The sequence below is a fragment of the Bombus bifarius genome, unplaced genomic scaffold (assembly GCF_011952205.1).
Source record: "Bombus bifarius isolate JDL3187 unplaced genomic scaffold, Bbif_JDL3187 scf7180000008023, whole genome shotgun sequence".
NCBI lineage: Eukaryota > Metazoa > Arthropoda > Insecta > Hymenoptera > Apidae > Bombus > Bombus bifarius.
The window spans coordinates 425,772-443,928 of NW_022884396.1; the positions used below are offsets into that span (position 1 = coordinate 425,772).

At 32.8% G+C, this 18,157-nt stretch overlaps 4 protein-coding genes across 5 annotated transcripts; 2 read left to right on the forward strand and 2 right to left on the reverse strand.

Moving 5' to 3' along the window:
• The first annotated feature begins 863 nt into the window (after positions 1-863).
• Positions 864-2,305, forward strand: LOC117207177 (neuralized-like protein 2). The gene is made up of 3 exons (XM_033447123.1): positions 864-1,696; positions 1,770-2,093; positions 2,170-2,305. The coding sequence occupies exons 1-3, from the start codon at positions 1,348-1,350 to the stop codon at positions 2,286-2,288; spliced, it is 792 nt and encodes a 263-aa protein (XP_033303014.1). The 5' UTR covers positions 864-1,347; the 3' UTR covers positions 2,289-2,305.
• A 536-nt stretch (positions 2,306-2,841) lies between these two features.
• LOC117207162 (neuronal acetylcholine receptor subunit alpha-5-like) lies at positions 2,842-5,819 on the reverse strand (the record flags this gene model as incomplete). Its single annotated transcript, XM_033447104.1, has 7 exons — positions 2,842-3,456; positions 3,614-3,766; positions 3,846-4,023; positions 4,235-4,448; positions 4,871-4,980; positions 5,073-5,117; positions 5,385-5,819. Coding segments are annotated over 7 exons (1,497 nt in total), but the record flags the coding sequence as incomplete, so codon positions are not given.
• A 595-nt stretch (positions 5,820-6,414) lies between these two features.
• Positions 6,415-9,719, reverse strand: LOC117207189 (neuronal acetylcholine receptor subunit alpha-3-like). Its single transcript, XM_033447140.1, has 7 exons — positions 9,479-9,719; positions 8,738-8,919; positions 8,576-8,620; positions 8,387-8,496; positions 7,823-8,036; positions 7,072-7,402; positions 6,415-6,845 (listed from the first exon to the last, which is right to left on the reverse strand). The coding sequence occupies exons 1-7, from the start codon at positions 9,528-9,530 to the stop codon at positions 6,490-6,492; spliced, it is 1,290 nt and encodes a 429-aa protein (XP_033303031.1). The 5' UTR covers positions 9,531-9,719; the 3' UTR covers positions 6,415-6,489.
• Positions 9,720-10,563: 844 nt separating this feature from the next.
• Positions 10,564-16,424, forward strand: LOC117207187 (putative glycerol kinase 5). 2 transcript variants are annotated; one of them, XM_033447138.1, is made up of 13 exons: positions 10,577-10,659; positions 11,036-11,103; positions 12,549-12,642; positions 12,716-12,819; positions 12,896-13,055; positions 13,895-14,009; positions 14,283-14,476; positions 14,583-14,709; positions 14,894-14,998; positions 15,125-15,219; positions 15,319-15,482; positions 15,612-15,745; positions 16,234-16,424. In XM_033447138.1, the coding sequence occupies exons 4-13, from the start codon at positions 12,797-12,799 to the stop codon at positions 16,386-16,388; spliced, it is 1,272 nt and encodes a 423-aa protein (XP_033303029.1). In that variant the 5' UTR covers positions 10,577-10,659; positions 11,036-11,103; positions 12,549-12,642; positions 12,716-12,796; the 3' UTR covers positions 16,389-16,424. The 2 variants fall into 2 exon arrangements, with proteins under 2 accessions (XP_033303028.1, XP_033303029.1); XM_033447137.1 differs by lacking the exon at positions 11,036-11,103 and having other exon boundaries at positions 10,564-10,659; positions 12,716-12,815.
• Positions 16,425-18,157: the final 1,733 nt, after the last annotated feature.

Below are 18,157 nucleotides of genomic sequence, written 5' to 3' on the forward strand. Positions count from 1 at the left end.
TATTCTCTTATCTTATTGCTACAATAATAGGATGGATTATTTGTGTTAATATTTTGTAAGAATGTTATAAATTGCGTTTAAAGAAGAAGAGTTGGAGAAATTATTTTAGAAATATGTAACTCGTACATTTCCACGATTGTACTTAAATTGCTTGTGAAATAAATATTTCAAGTACACGTCTTTTGTTTTCATTCTTTGACTATTCGAACAAATCTAAATAAGTTTATAGCTCTATAGTGAACCTAAATTATAAAATTTATATAAATTAAAAATTATAAAAAAAAATAAACCCAATTATATAAATATTTCCACAATATTATTTATATGTATCAAATTAATTACAAGAGAAAAATTCTTGACGAAATCTTATTAAAAATAAAAATATAACAAATATAATTAATACAAATATAAAATATAACATAAACAAGAAACTCACTCGGTAAATTTCATAAATTAATGTTTCGTTCATCACGATCACGATACCAATGAAACATCGAATCTTTCATCTATATAAATCGATATCGCAAATCGATTTTTGATTTGCTACGATCACTCGGAGTTAAATCTTGAGCGATATTAGAATGTGTTTGAAACATGTATTCGAAATACGCAAAACACCTATTTTCAAAATAAAGAATTATATGTAGTCGATTTTTTTATGTAACAAGAGAGAAAGATAAAAAATGTTTCAATTTATTATCTTATTAGTTTATTATTTTGTTCAACTACTTTATACAAAAATTTGTTTCACTTTCTGAAATAATAAAACTTCTTTTCCTACATAGCACGTGGTAAATGTCACGATATATGTCATTCGTATAAAGTTTAATAAACTTCGTTCCATAATATCGAGGCATTTAAGACTGACAATACACTACTGTCAAGCACATATCCAATCAGCTGTTTCTGTTTCGTTTCTCGTAGTTATCCGTCAGATCGTTGTTGATCTTGTGCCTGTTTTCGTTCTCGTTCAAAAATTAACTTCGACATAGAAGTTGATTAGAACAACGAATTTTAATCAACATATATATAACGATAGTGCTGAATAAGAAAATCGTTTCAATGGAAGGATCGCCGAAATGAACGACTAACCTCACTTTTCAGCCGCTAGGTTCCTCGAGCAACCATGTAAATCATTGAAAACATTCCAATGTATCATTTAAGTCGATCGTACGGCGCGGATAGTTCATCCACGTTCTTTTCTGCGACATATCGGAACGATTTGAATTGTTCTCCTCGAAGTATTATCCTCAATGAGATTTCTCGTGGAATCAAGTTGCTGCAGTGCTCTCGAAAACTTGTAGTACGGGTGCTCGGTGTCGACGTTTGCACTAATTATAATATACTATGATGACCGAGAAATCCAGGAAAATAGTGACTAGATTTCACCCGACTCACGGGGAAAATATTATGTTGAGAGAGGACAACACTGTGGCATATCGTACTGCTAGTTTTGCAAACTCTCTGGCCTTTAGCGAAAAGCCACTACAACCAGGTGAAATATTCTTGGTGGAAATTGAGAAGACTGAAAGAGGATGGAGTGGACACATGAGACTGGGACTGACTCTTATAGATCCTGCTTCCATAAACAATAGTCTGCCACAGTTCGCTATGCCTAATCTTGCTAAGCTTGGTAATACATGGATATTTGCCATTACTAAAAGTCATACTATATGGGACAGTATTGAAGGATATGGTAGGGATTTGTAACTTGGTTTCATGTAGTTTAAATCTTTATTAACTAAGTTTTATGTTTATACATATTTAAGGTGAAGGAATACCATCTGGAGAGAAGAAATTAATCACAGATGGAGTAAATGTGCAAACTTCTCGAGGAGTTATCCCATTTAATTCCCTTAGACCAAATACAGTTGATTCTTCTCAGTATATTCTACCTACAGATGCTGGTAGTCGTATTGGAATTATGTATGTGCCACAAGCTGGTTCAGATAAAGCAGAAATGCATTTTATAATTAATGGTGAAGACCAAGGTGTATGTGGAAAAGACATACCATATAAGGCAGGTCCTTTACGTGCTGTGGTAGATGTATATGGTACCACAAAACAAGTCAGAATAGTTCAGCTATATGGTGGTATGTTCCTTTTGTTTCTTAGGTATATTATCTTTAGAGGAATTTCGTTTTCCTTAATAATTATATGTTTCAGCAGTATCTACTCTACAAAGTGCCTGCCGTGATGCTATACTACAGTATACTAAAAGGAATGCAGTTGATTTACTTCCACTTCCACGAGTTCTAAAAGATTATCTGTTGTACCAATCACAATGAAATTTCATCTTATCTCTCGACTGTATTTCCTCTACTCGTTTGTATAGCCATTTCAATACCCATATAATTTCTTTGACAATTCATTTTTTCTACAATTTGCAATGCATTTGTTGCATAAATCATACTTTCATTTATTCTAATTATTTTATCCTAGGACGGATGAATGAAACTTTGTAAAACAAATCTAGAATTGCTTTCATTCTTCTAATTAGCTGTTCTTTCACTTTTTTAAAGTGTATAATTTAACATCTATGTAATACGTGTACTTTGCGTAAATGCTAGGATGTAATATGTACATAATGTAAGAAGTTGTTGACAGAGCACTGAATAAGTTCTGATAAGCGACGGAGTATCGCCTTTTCTAATTCTTGCATTTAGCACTTATTAGCGATTACACTTTTACAAGTTTATGACTCTGCCATTCGCTAAAATTCACACATTTCATGCCGCATGTAAATCTATATAAAATATCATCTAAAGCAAATTTCACTCAGATTCATCGAGGTATATCATTCTTTTTCTATTGTTACAATTCATCGTACGTAAAAAGAACATTGTAAAATGAATTTGGTCGCACTGTTAAGATTCGCAAAAATGGATCCGATGTTTTTCAAAATAAATGTATTTATTAAAAAAAAAAGAAAGGAAAAATCAAAGATTTTTTGAAACATTCAACCTTTTTCAATCTAGGGACTTGTGATCAAATAATTCAACGAACATTGTAATTGTATCAAGAATGCTTTACATTTTTTTAAACTGCTTTTAATGTACGTTATAATAAAAACGTCTGTTCACAAATTAAATTTTTAAAAGGAACTTGCGAATCTGCTTGTTGGTAAGAAAATAATTAGCAATATCACGTAAGTGAATAAAACGGTTAAGAAGGCAAGCCATCCAATCACAACCGAAGTGTACCTCCATGTCGATTCTTTTTTATTGGAAGTTACTAAATTCGTATTGTCATCCACGTTCATTTCGATTGTAGCCGATACTTTCGGATCCAAAATGCTTAATAAAAATATCTGGCCTATTCTGCTTTTTAAAACCTTAACGATGGTGACGGATATCCACGCAGGTGCTTCAGCGTTTATTTCATGCATATATCGCAGAATGCTGGTCAATATGAGTGAAAACGTGGCAAGTGCAAGAGATTTCTCATAGAATAGAACTAAAAAAAGAAAAAAATACAATGATAATCTCCATCGATCAGAAGGATTCGTAAAATAAAAAAAATTTATCTTTCTCTCATTTAAGACTTTTTCATTCCTAATCATCCCATCTATATTTCATTCGTTATTTTAAAAACAAAATAATTAAAGACTTACTTAATCGTGGAGGATGGGTCCCATTAAATGGAAGCTTCCACTGAAGATCCAACAAGCAGAATAAATGTAAAATGAAATTTAAATTCGATATTATCATACGTTCCGTGGACCTTGGCTCTAGCCACAGTACCATCAGTGTCATCATCATCAAGACTATACGTAAATGTAAAATAACTTTTTTTATCATATTGCACATCCATTTATCATAAAATGTTCATTATATTTTACAAACCTATAGCCGACGTCATATACGTTGTAGTATTCATAGAGGAATGTCTTCTTAAGAGAATGTGGTAAGATAATTGATCGGTTGTAAAACCTAAACCGTACTTGGATACTATTACACGTTCACTTTTAAAAAGATCCACCACTTCCCATTCCAAATTATCCTCGGTCGAATTCTCTGAAAACTGAGAATAATATAGAGCGTAAGAATTCTTAAATTTTCTTTAAAAAATTCGAATAATTGATCCATTAAATTACCAATGACATTAATATCTCATATTATCAATAAATTAAACAATCTAAAATTGGTCGTCTATAGTTTATAAAGAATTAGATTATTAACGAGAATTAACGATAATTAACGAGATCTTCGAGACATTGAAGTTTCATACATACATCGTTTAATGTGAAGGAACGTAAACTAATCTCGTTGCTCCCATGAGACCACGAGGCAATATGAATAGTACAATTCATCATATCATAAGGCCACCAAGTGTGATCAGATTCGCAAAATGTTGCGTATGTTGTCATTGGTACACAAAGTATCACACCATCGTGTTGTACTATGCACTCAGCTTGTGGCATCTCAACATCAACGCCCGTATCTGTTCTAAATGTCAAGATTAATGATAATAGTTAAATACTTAAATCTGATAGGCGAAAGTTTGAATGAATTGAAATGGGTTTAACAGGTGGACTCTCGAAATTCAGAAGCTAAAAATGATCGTTACAAAGATTGTTAATAAACGTTGAATCATGCGACGTGTATTTTTATTAATAATTAGACCGTAGATATTTGCATTTACATCTTTATCAATAACTAGACTGCGGGATGTTTTAACAACAATTAGACTGCGAATATGAATGTAATTAAAAAGATGACACTTAAGTAGAAAATTGCATTAGTTATTAAATATTGTAACAAGGGGTGCATACCTTGCATATCTTTCCACATTACGTACATTCTGTGCATTTTTGCATCTTGAAATTTCGCATAAATATATAAAAATTCTCAGTCTATTGATAACTTACGTGCTGTGCGTTACGATATCCGGAACCCAGATCTCGTAGCTTTTTACGTGAAGTGAAGTGATAGAATCAAATTGCGATTCGTCCCAAGTGAAATGAGAGTCTTTCCAAACCTATTATTCATTAGAAATATGAAAAATTTAAATTCCTTACATCTGTTATCTAATAAAAATCAAAAATACATCAGAATGATATTATTACTCACCAATCTTAGCCAAACATCGAATATAACGCTGTTGGTTATATCATTCTAACAAATAAAAACAAAGAAGGTAATATATCTAGATCTATAAATGTATTATACGTTGTTATTATAGTTATAAAGACTAAAATCCTTTCAGTTTTATTTATCCATAATTATGTAATTAATGTACATCTTATAAAAAATAAGCGTATAAGAAGAGTTGCTGTAACAATTATAAGAAATATTCAAGAAAATATGTACAAAGATCCTTATTGTGAAATTTTCCAGAGAAATAGGAAATCTCTTTATCTTCACATCAGAAAAATTACTTACAACTTCAAATTGTTGTATGTTTAATCCCAAGTTAATAATAGTGGCGTTGTTATAATGTTTTGTGGGCCTGATTTCCCTATCATAATCGCAAAATAAATAATCTTTCAGCCGCGTTAACGCAGAAGTGGTGGTGATGTCTTTGCACTGCATCGCGCAAATTCCCTGTTTATATGACAGAACGTTGAAGATCACAAATAAAACAGAAAACAAATTCTTCATGTTTAAACCGTGAGGGCACGAAACGAAATGACAGATCCACAACTGTACATCGATAGATCGAGAAGAGCAGTCGCACGCCCAGTGAAACGTTAAACCGAGAAGGTTGAAAACCGCCCCCTTTTCTTCCTTATCATTTAAACTTTTATCAATTTTAGAATTTTCAGTTGTAATATCAAATAAAATAGAACTAGATGATTTTTTATTCGAGAGATCGTTTCAATGAGACAATCGAGACTGAATATAAAATTGTTAGAAAAATCGTGACGACTTACTGGCAGTGTGAAAAATATTGATCTCGAATCATACTTTTTGAAGTTTAAAGTGAAATTAGATTCATCTACAGTATGGTCAAGTATAAGCAGCTTCTTTTATAGTTGTAATTAATTATAAAATCTCGTTCGTATTCTATAATTATGCTTAACTATTTGTCACGGTGATATATTTAAAGATCTATATTTATACATTTCTATCAAAAGGCAATAAAAAGTATCAGTATCATTTATTATAAAGGCATCTATTAATAGTATCAGTCTGTGGCGATATCGATAAATAAAAATAGATTTATTAGAGGTCACTCAGATTAAAATTCAAAAAAATTTATGTACATAATTTATTTGATAGCTCTACACATTTACTACAGGTTACTCAGATTAAAATTCAAAAAAATCTATGTACATAATTTATTTGATAGCTCTACAAATCTTCAATCGATTGTTGGAAAACACCATCCGTCAATAATTTAACATACTGAATAGAATGCGCACAAGGAGTAACCGAAACTCCCACAAATATAATAAGAAAAAGAGGCATCTCCATAAATGATCGTTTATTGACAATGAGAATCTACAATTGACTTTTGATGAAACGTAGAACAGGAAACGATTTTTCATGTGGATGGTACAAGAGTGATCAGAATGATAATGTAGGTGAAAATGGTCACGAAGAAAGACAGCCATTCAATGATGGCAGCGAAATGTCTCCACGACGATTCCTTCGGTTCTCTTCCAGATTTTGGTAAGTCTGAATTATCCTCGCCTTCTCCGCCCAATATTCCCGTGGTAGACAATTTGGAATCGTCGTCAGTAAGAATAAGAAAACGCCCAGCTCTGTTACTCAAGATGAACGATGTGGTCGTAGAGATCCAATAGGGCATCTCGATACTCATTTCTTGCATTTTACGGAGTGCAGCGGTTAAAACTAAGGCGAACACGGCTAAAGCTAATGAATCTCGGTAGTACAGTACTGAAAGAACAAGTATTTGATCTGTTACGATTATTACGTTGATTACAAGATGAGTTGCCGGCAAGCAAAGAGCAGGATATCTACTTTGGTAGTCTAATAGAATATTTCAATGTGACGGACGTGGTAGAATGGTTGGATAAGATATTTGCATGAGTTATGCGAATGTAGAATGGAATTATGTTTCAGTAGCATTATATTTAGCTAGCATTATGTAACAAATACTTACATATATTTGGAGGATTGATACCATTGTGAGGTAGCTGCCAATGCAAATCGAACATACAAAGTATATGGCAGATTAAGTTCACACCGGCCACAGCCATTCTTTCCGTTGATCTCGAATCCAACCAAAGTACAGTTAACGTAAGTAACATCATCGCTATAGCAGGTGTGATATACGTAGTATGCATTACACCATAATGCCGACTTATAGCGAACTCATAAACGATCATCGGATAAGTATCGTTTGGACAGCATTTATATTTCCTTAATACTTTGTACGCGTTTAATACTTTGAAATCCCACTCGGTATTATTCGCGAACCCATCCATTTGGAACTATCAAATCACGTAAGATTAAATATTAACGTCATAGATATTAACCCTTCATAGACATAGAACAAACTGGGACGTCTGCGTCCCACGTCCAATTCTTTTATTATTCTAAGCTTCTAAAAATTCTGGAATATTTATTGAAGCTTGTACTATGTTACACAATCGGTTTTCAGGTAAAATAATTAAAATGTTTCCCGGGACAATTAAAGATTCGCTTGGAAGAAATTCACAAATAAAATGTCACTCGGTGTACGAGCGACTTAGGTTGCCTACGAAGAATTAATATCAATTATTTAAGATATCATAAATTTTCTCGAATTTCACTCAAGGAGTCTATCAAAATTCTATTGCCTTATTTCGCTAGCTCTAGAATTTCGAAAATATTTATGAAAATTGGAACTATTTCAACTCAATACCAATTACCGCTTTCTTGTCTAGATTAAAATTCACTTCCTCCCCCGAATGAGACCACGAACCAAAATTAATTCGACACCGATGCGTGTCGTAGGGCCATGAAGCAAAGTCTGTGGCGCATTTAGCAACGTGCATCACCGATGGTACACAGCTAACCGATCCTGTGTTGAAGACCAAACATGTCGTCGGTGGTATACCGGTCTGGTCGAACATCATATCACCACTGTATAAAAGAAATGAGATATTTAATGATTAACAGACCGGTACAGATAGATACCTACAAACGATAACCTTACATATATTTATATCTTTTATTTCGGTCAAAAGGAAATTAAGTTCAAGAAAAATTAATATTCTAGCGCTTCTAATGCTTATAATTGAAATATCGATGATTTTTCAAAATTGGAGAGCACAAGATGAGTGGAAGATTCTATTTTAATAAAAGGACCAATCTTGATTTCGTATTCCAATTAAAATTCATATTTTCGATGTCAATTCCTATTATTCTGAGATTTTTGAGAATGCTTGAGAATATTTTTTGAGAAATGTAATGACGATCATTCTGTTGCTTACGAATTATAAACGGAAATATCAGGAATCCAAATGCTATCGCTTCGTACGTGAATAAAATTGATTCCATCAAAGTCACTGGGCTTCCAAGACAGATGAGCGTCGTTCCAAACCTACAAAGAAAAGTGCTTGAATTCTTCTATGAGAAATACAATAAATAAGTAAGTAAATTAAAGAATAAACGTCACTTACGAGCGTCATCCAACTGTGCAGTGTCATTCTGCCATTCCAATCATCCTAGAGACCGATTCCAGCAAATAATAACACAGACGTACAATAAGATCGAGATCTTTAGATTGTGAACAATTTAAATAATTTTGAAAAAATATATTTTGTATTTTAATCGACGCTTACGAAATCCAGGATTTTTGGTAGTAGTTGCATGGTGACGTTGTTGGCAACTTGATGAGACAGAGTCGGTCGAATACTGCTATCATATTCACAGAATAGGAACCTCTTCAACCTCAACATTGGCGGGACGGTGTCATGACTTTTGCAATTGTATGCAAGTTCGACATCCTCGATGAAAGCAATTGCTGAGACAGTATTTGAAATCGAAATGAAACTTTTTGAATGGCAGAACTCTGAAGTAGTAGAGTTGTAATAATAAGATCCTCATAAACCTCACGAACAATAAAAACAAGGAGTAATTATAATATTAAAATAATAATTTGACGAATTTTGTTAATATCAACAGAGAACGAAAATTAAATTTACAAATTACTTAATAATGGATCTTTCAACGATTTAGTTACCACTAAAAACATCCATACATTACGTAAAACTGAATTTTTAAAATGATCGTGGCTGTTATTATTAAAGCATGAAGCTTATTATCATCTTAAACGATGGGCTTTTGTATCTTTTTGAAAGATTTAGAATTCGAACTAAATATAATATGTTCCTTCATACCACTAAAGTTGTTAACATTTATTTTTAAACAGAATGATAGTAAAACATCGGATAGAAAAATTCTGACTATTATTCTAGAATAATATCAAGAAAAATCACAGACAGAACACAATTTTTATAACTTTTTATTTCCTGTCTTAAGTTAAAAGAGAGAGGTGACAGCGATAATCGATGACACTTTACCCGAATTATAGCCAAGAAGAAGGAAGCATCCAAGCACCGTTTGTATTCTCATTTTGATTGAAATGAGCCAACAGCCATCAGTCGACTGAACGATTTCTCGTTCGTGGCAGAACGATTATCAGACGCCCCGTGAAATTCGAAGCTACAGATACGCGAGACGCCCCCAGGGTGGTTCAATACTTTTCAAATATTTTCAGATAGAGTAATAATAACGAGAGAATTCACTATACACAAGCAGTCTGACTAGCCGACAGAATTTTCGATGAGTTTATTCAACCGTGTTCCAGAAGAGTTATCGTTTTCATTGTACGATGATTCGAAGCATAATTTCTAAAATACTTTCGCGATCAATCACATCATACTCGCATTGTATAGGATTAAATTCACTTCTCCTGATCATATTATCCATTAAACAAATAATAACTCCTCTTATCAAATCAAAATAAATATTTCGAAAGTCTTTCTATTTCAAAAAGACAAAATTCCATTTAACAAACGATAAAGTAACACATTCTATTAAAACAAAGACTCGGTCCATCCATGTACATGTAGTCTGTTAACTATGCATCATATCCATATCCATTCAATGTACAAAATTGTCTCGTAACAACATATAATATAACTTTATTTGAAAGATAAAGAGAAAAACACGAGCAACTTCGTGTATTTCAATATATTTTAAAGAGTACAAATGTACTATATAGAGAACATTTTAACCATGGAAAACAGTATAACAAACATATTAATACTACGGTAGAAATCTCTATAATAGCCTTCATAACAAAAAGGTTAACATCCTAGTCGCGATATCCAGCGGAACAAGTTCCCTCATTGTTGGAATGAGTTCATCGCTACAGTTTCTCCCGTACGTGCTTACAATACCGATAAAGTAGCTATTTGGACATGCGTAGTACTACGTTTTCTTTTATATACAACCTACACGCGCTGAACACCAGTCTGCCGCGCGTCTTCGTGCGACCGGACAGTAGTTGTGTAAATATATTTTTCCTCTGGCCATCGAAATCAATTGGAACAATAGGTGAACGAATCGAGTGAAGGATCAGAATCGAATTGCTGGGAAAAATATGAAATACATCGGGGCACTCGACGTGGGCACTACTACCGTGCGTTTTCATATAATCGACGAAGAAGCGAACACGATTGCTTCCTCAGCGGAGAAGGTTCGTTATGTTTATTATCAGCTTTCACTTAAGATCAACGAAGAGATATAGATCTGCTGACAACGTTCATAGTTTTTGATTTCTAACAAGCGAAATTTATAACAGTTTGTTAGAAGATTTATTTCAGAGCGTGATAAATAATGAAGCGAGTATGATAGATTTTGATGATTGGAAGAATTATTTGGAGGATCTTAGACTTTTTTTTGAACCTCTTCGTTCGATAGTGATCACGTAATTCAGTGTCGTTGCTTATCTTGTATTAGCAAGTTTCTTATTTTCTAACTGGGACAGGTATTCTAGAGCGAACCTTAAGTCTTAAATTACAAATTCAAGTTGAAAAGTCAGAAATACACAGAAATGTTGAACTAACTTTCAGGTCAATATGCAACTATATGGATGAATCGATAGCGGTAGATTATACAGGAGTGTCTTATTCTCACACATGTAAGAAACTGTTTAAAATATTAATAATTCGTGTACACGTGTACATGCTTGCGATAAGCATTCATACATTGATAATATGTGCATAAACGGAGCATACATTTTTTACTGTTGGTGTTACGATGTGTTATCACGTAACAGCTTCTTTTACATAAGATAAAGCATTTTATATCTAAAGATTGTTTCTTGACTATCTAAGCTAATGGAAAAGGTAATAGCCTTATCAATCTCTCGATTACGTATCACTGACAAAAAAAAAAATAAAGCTATTGAGTGATATAACCGAATCGATTAATTAAAATTTTAAAATATTTCCAGAATACACAATATATTAGTTACACGCAACAGCGATTCGGAAGAACAATATCTCAATCATAGCAACAACTGTATAATTATATCCTCCGTTGGAAAGAAACACTTGTCATAATAACACGAATAATTCTATTTATATCATAGTATGTTATAATTACTTATCTATCATCTTTAAATCGCTATCATCAATACGAAAGAAGATATTCAACTAAAAATAGTCCATCGCATTTAAACAGCAGATAGAATATTATAATATTTAGATATGAATGGTAATTGTAAAGGAACGATTTAAACATTTTAAATAAACAAATAAAGGAAAAAAATGTATAAAAATATGTGAAAGTAATATGTTACAAATAGAGAAATTCTTCTAGCTTAGAAGATTACAAATCGGAAGATGTTACATAAATAATACAAAGAATTACTAATGACCTTCTCACTTTGATCTCTGCTTACGTAGTAATATAAATCGAATAAATTTTCCCGTGTTATTTTTCTATTCAGAATTTATCGTGACGGTAATTCTCTCTTACTTTTAACGAAATTGTCGTTCATCGTTTAAATGGATGAAGCGGTTTTGACGGTATTACATTCTGTCTACATTTGCTTTCTTGTCGCAGATGAGTCGTGACAATGTGATATCAACAATGGAAGATCCTGATGATTTAACGATATCACACGTCCTTAGATGCGTTATTAATTACATTATAACAATATTGTATTTGTCGCTGGCAACTGCTTTTTGAAAAGATAACGTGTCAGTAAATGTGTGTTGGCATTACTTTGTCGTTATTTATCAGCTTTTACCCGCGACAAAATATATTAAATTATAAAAAGATTCGATTTCAGAACAAACACGACGTAAACAATAACCATCGTTGCTTGATCTCTACAAATAATCTGCATATAAAATTTTTATTCGAAATATTCAAATTTCTATTATCCGGGCTAGTATAGGGTACAGTTTCAGTTATATAAACACATATTCTTATAAGGGACATATTCATATATGAAAGTCACAGGTGGAAAATATGCTAATTCAATCGTGAATAAAATTTACAAGATTCGTTTAATTAGTGACATAGAAAGGCGAACGCAACTAAAACGTCTAATTTCTTTATTCTTTTAAATACCAGGTTCAACTTTTATATCCAAAGCCAGGCTTCGTAGAAATAGATCCAGACAAGCTATGGACGATCATCGTGGACGTAATAAAGAACACTTTAAAAGGTAAGCTCTAGTGATCGAATAGAACATTGTAGTATCGAAGAATCGAAATTATTTTTTTCTTTTATTGCTCTAGAGGCCAAAGTGGACCCGGAATCGATCGTTGGTATCGGTATTTCCACGCAACGAGGTAGCTTTACGACATGGAACTCGAAAGATGGAAAACATTATCACAAGCCAGTATAACCAACCATTCATTATGCATTTCTGTAGTTTTTTTTTTATAAATGTTCGAACGTTTTATTTTACGTTTCAGCTTTATCACGTGGAAAGATCTACGTGCTGACAGCATAGTGAAGCAATGGAACTCGTCGTTGACGATAAGAGGATTGCGAATAGGATCGTACATTTTGCACAAGATTCTGGGCGAAGAACGATTCTTGTTGATGAGTGTTTTTAAATTCCTGAATACACAGGTTCTTGTCTCCTTTAAATTTTCACAAAATTACGTGCCTTCTTCGCATCTTGACGTTATTCTTTTCATAATAGTTTAGAAAAAGAAAATTTTGTCTGCTTCCGAATGGAACCTGAAGTACGAATTCTGAATGAAAGATGAAAAATGAGAATTGTAATCACTTCGTTTTCAACGATTGATCTACTATTTTCATTTTCGGTAATTATGCTCAAAAGCGAGCCTCATCTCCGATGATCTTGACCTTGAGATATATTGTAAAAGGGAAAGATTCTGAGAAACGTGCACTTCTTCTTTTGGACCTCCCCATCTCCCATGAAATCTAATCCAACTTACCACTATTATCGCAATACTACACAAATGCAATTTCATCTTTAACCGCCATATAGTTTGGAGTAAATTTAATCTAACAATACAATCTAACCGTTTTCTTTTTCTCGTAATTTTTAAAACAAGATCGTCCTACACCTGGGACAAAGTGCATGTTGCTCAGGACCCTCCCCTTTACGATATATTCGAAATTCAACACAATGGGAGTTGAAGCCTCTTCTTATGCATAATTGTCTCATTTTCAATCGATTTTGAATCCTGCTGATCACTTAAATCTGAGTTAGTCTTCTGTAATCGAAATTTTGTTTGCTTATTGAAAAGAAATGTTATAACTGTGTATGTACATTGCTATTTTTCACTCTGTTATGAATGAAAGATTATGCTAATATAATGATAGAATACAATAGTATAGAGTGATAGGACATAAAATAATATTCAGAACACGTAGACGGTTATGAAATTTTGATTTACATATCGTTTATTTTTTGCTACTTGTTTTGCGATGCAACTTAGATAACTCTAAGGTTATTGTGGGCTCTGCAAAACGTGCCAGGTTTGCAGGAGGCGGCGAACGACGGAAACGCCTTATTTGGAAGCATTGATTGTTGGCTTTTGTATAAACTTACGGGTATTCATTTCAACATTATATTTTAAAAGCATATATTTATTTTAAACGAGTAAAAACAGTTCATTTTATTATTTATTTAGAACGTCCAAGACAATTCAGTTTACCAAGACTTTGTTTCAATTTAATTATTAACTATACTTGTTTTAACTTTTAATATCGTCACACCAAGACGTATTATCTTAAAATGATGAAATAAAAAGAGAATCGATGAGAATATGTAACTTTCTTATTTATATGTAGTAGCATCTTTGAAATAATGTATTTTTTCTATAGGAAAACACGTGACAGACGTTTCGAGCGCAGCAGCAACTGGACTTTTCGATCCATTTCTTATGACTTGGTCTGACCTAATGATGAGACTTCTGGGAATTCCGTGTAATATGTTTCCGGAAGTAGTTGATACCAGTAGGAATTTTGGCGTTATCCCAAAGGACATATTTGGTGTTGAAATTCCTATATTTTGCTCAGTAAGTTGTACAACTTTATTTTAGAACTTGAAACGGCCGAACAATTCTCAATATCAGATATTTTGTTTATAATAATGTAATTTTTTAACAATGTAATTTGAAACAGATGGCAGATCAATCGGCCTCGCTGTTTGGTTCCGGATGCATGCAGTCTGGAGATTTGAAAATTACTCTGGGAACTGGGACCTTTATGAATGTGAACTCAGGAAGAAAATTACATGCTTCGGTCGCAGGTGATTTTTCCATTAGAATAAATAATTGTTTTATTTATTTCTAGCGGAATAATATCATTAAATGTCGCAGAACACAAACAGAGATTATCCTGCAGTCATGTTTCTAGAAAAAGAATAGACAATCTAAGTATTAGTAAATTTAAAAGATAAATGGAATCATGATTTTTAATCTTTTTCTCAATAGGTTTGTATCCTGTGGTCGGATGGCAGATAGGCGATGAATTAGTATACATGATAGAAGGTGCATGGAACGACACTGGAACTATTGTCGAATGGGCCAAAAATATAGGTAATTTCTCTTAACGAAATTTTCGAGTACATCCACACTGTCATTCGCAAGTAATATGATTTGAAGTAATACGATCTAAATTGGTTAACAAATCGTTGGAATTTTAAAGAATTTAGTTCGTTTCAGGTATAATCGACAATCTTGCTGAAACAGCGAGAATTGCAAACTCAGTAAACGACTCCGATGGAGTATATTTTATTCCCGCATTTAGCGGTTTACACGTAAGTTCGATGCTTTAAAAATCATGTTCATAAAAATTAACAAGTTTTAATTCGATGAAATCGATTGGATTAAGAAAATTCCTTACAATTTATTTACAGATTCCAATAAATGATTACACAGCAGCAGCAGGTTTTATAGGCATAAAACCTACTACAAATAAAAGTCACATTATTCGATCGTTGTTAGAAAGCATCGTTTTCGGAATAATGCAACTTTTCTACGTACTAGGCAAAGAAACTAACTTCACTCATCAGAAAATACGGTTAGCAACGAATTCCTTATGAAAATCACGTTAGACATCAAAAGAATATCCAAAAAATTTGAAATATGCACTAACAATACTTCCTATTATTGTGTTAATTTTAATTCTGCTTTGCTATTCTTGTCATAGGATCGATGGTGGAGTGTCAGCAAACGATTTTGTGTTGCAATTATTAGCCGACCTAACAGGTCTTGACGTGGAACGAGGGACAACCACGGAGATGTCTATTTTAGGAGTGGCATTTCTCGCTGGTTTACAATGCGGTATGTAAATTGCTAGACCGCATTGAACTCTCTACAACTAGAATCCTTGTATCATAAATAGCCACAACAATAACTTGAAATGGTCTACCATGTTCGACATGTATTTTTCATTATTCTGTTCCTCATTCTTACACAAATTTAACCCAAACTATTGTGATCACATATGTTAGTATCGTGGTCACATCGGTTAGAAACTGAGCCATAAATTAAATTGTATCTGTTTGAAAGGAACATTATAAACGTAGTATTATACGATGCAAAATCTAGCATAACATGCCTTTTATTCTACTTTCGCACCGTACAATAATGGAGAAAGTTCGAAACAGTGCGCTTATTTAATCGCACTTTCTCGCGTAATACAAAATGTAGAGAGGCTAATAACGTGAAACTATATTACTTCTTTCCTCTCCTACGTTCTCTGATAACCCTTCTGCTTTCCATTTTAATTATATTAACTTTAATTATACTTTAATTATTCGCTTATTTAGGCGTATGGAAGAACAGAGAGGATGTAGAAAAACTTCGAAAAACAGCAAGGATATTCCATCCAAATAAAGAGAACATGATTCGTTATCAACCGATAATTGCTCAATGGAAACAAGCTCTCGAAAGATTCGGTCGATGGTATTCTCGAGATTCGTAATTGACATTAAGTACATAACAAACGAAAAAGAAAACGTTGTACGAGTGAAGAATACATTAAGAAATGCGATATCCTGTGAGAGCAAAAATTTATTAATAATATACTTGCATATTGATATTTGTGTACTGTTGTAATAAAACTTGTATTTTTATTAAAAAAAAGCAATATAATATTCCTTTAAATCCACAAGAAAATAATCACGGTTCTAAAAAATAAATATATCCCTGTTCAATTACACATTCTATTCGTAACAAATATTTTAGTGAAACAATTCATTATTATTTAAAAAAATTAAAAATTTCCTATATATCCATACCTAATTGGAAATAGTATTGAATTGTCATATCTACATATATACTTAACGAAAATTGCAGTTACACGCTTGATGAAAATGGTACGAAAATTCTCGGTATACTTCTATATTTTACTTCTGTGCGCCTTTATTTTAAAATTAGTAGATACACGTCCGACAAAAGTTGCTCGTATCGTATTAACAAAAAAGACAGGGGAAACGTTTAAATCATTAATTTGGTTCGAGAAAAGTCGGGCCGATCGAACGAAGGTTAAAGGTAATATGCCTGACATTGAGGATGGGTGGTCCTGAACGCATAAGAAAATTATATATTAGTCTGCGAAGCGAAGACATTTTGTACTGATATTTGTGTGATTTTTCATGGAAACTTCACCTGTGATATTAAAGATTTCCATTGCGTTAAATGCACTTTCACATTCTGGTTAAATTTTTATTTTTCTGACACCACCCACTTGTCCATGTGTTTCATGAAAATACGAAATTACCAAATTGAAGATTCGTAAGAGTTTCAAATAAGATATAACTTGATCTGAAAATTAATGCTGATTCAAAATCTAATTCGAGTAGTCGAGGAATAAGAATTTATCTTACAGAAATATGTCCGAATCATTTTTAAAGATATACTTTTTCCTCTACATTTTGATCGATTCGATAGTTTTTATCGTAAAGCAGCTTGAAATAAATCAACATTGATGCTTTTAGAAAGTTGAATAAACCAGTTTTCTAATATTATTATACAATTATGGCGGAGATTGCGTGATAGACTTTCCCGATTACGTTTACCTCATACAAGTTTGTCCGCACAGGATACATCTGCATCCGTAGAGAAAGTGCCAAAGAAAGTGAACCGAGAAGTCACATTTCACGAACGATCTAGGAAAGTAGGAAATAAAAGCGTGCAACTCACTGGAAGAAAGACAATCTCTAATTTAAAGATTGAGCTGGAGAAATTGCGTCGCATTAATTTATTTACATTTCTTAATTTTGCAGCTTAAAATGTCGGCAAGAGCATCTTAAAGTATTTTCTTATTCGAATAATGTCAAATAACTCACACCTGAATAGTATTAATGCAAATTCATTCGCATATTATTTAGTTTAAATATTATTCTACTCCAAGAATTCACAAATTTTACTTCATTGTTATCTTACTATTATCTATTATCGAAACCGTATGAAGCTTGTTAACGTTTAACGTTGAAAATATCGATCCAAATACTCGGACGATAATCGCCGATACGGCGTTTGTATGCAAATAAGCACGACCTCGACTTTTTAAATTCAGCGTAATGTTTCTAATGAAGTTCCAGTTCCCACCAGTCGTTCTATCATTATAGAAATCGACATTCAGTCCTTGATTTTCATCGATTACGTTTGAACGATCGATCGCGCGACGATTTTCCCCACAGTACCTCAGCAATAACCATCGCATGTTTGTTGAAAAAGTGTACTGGAAAA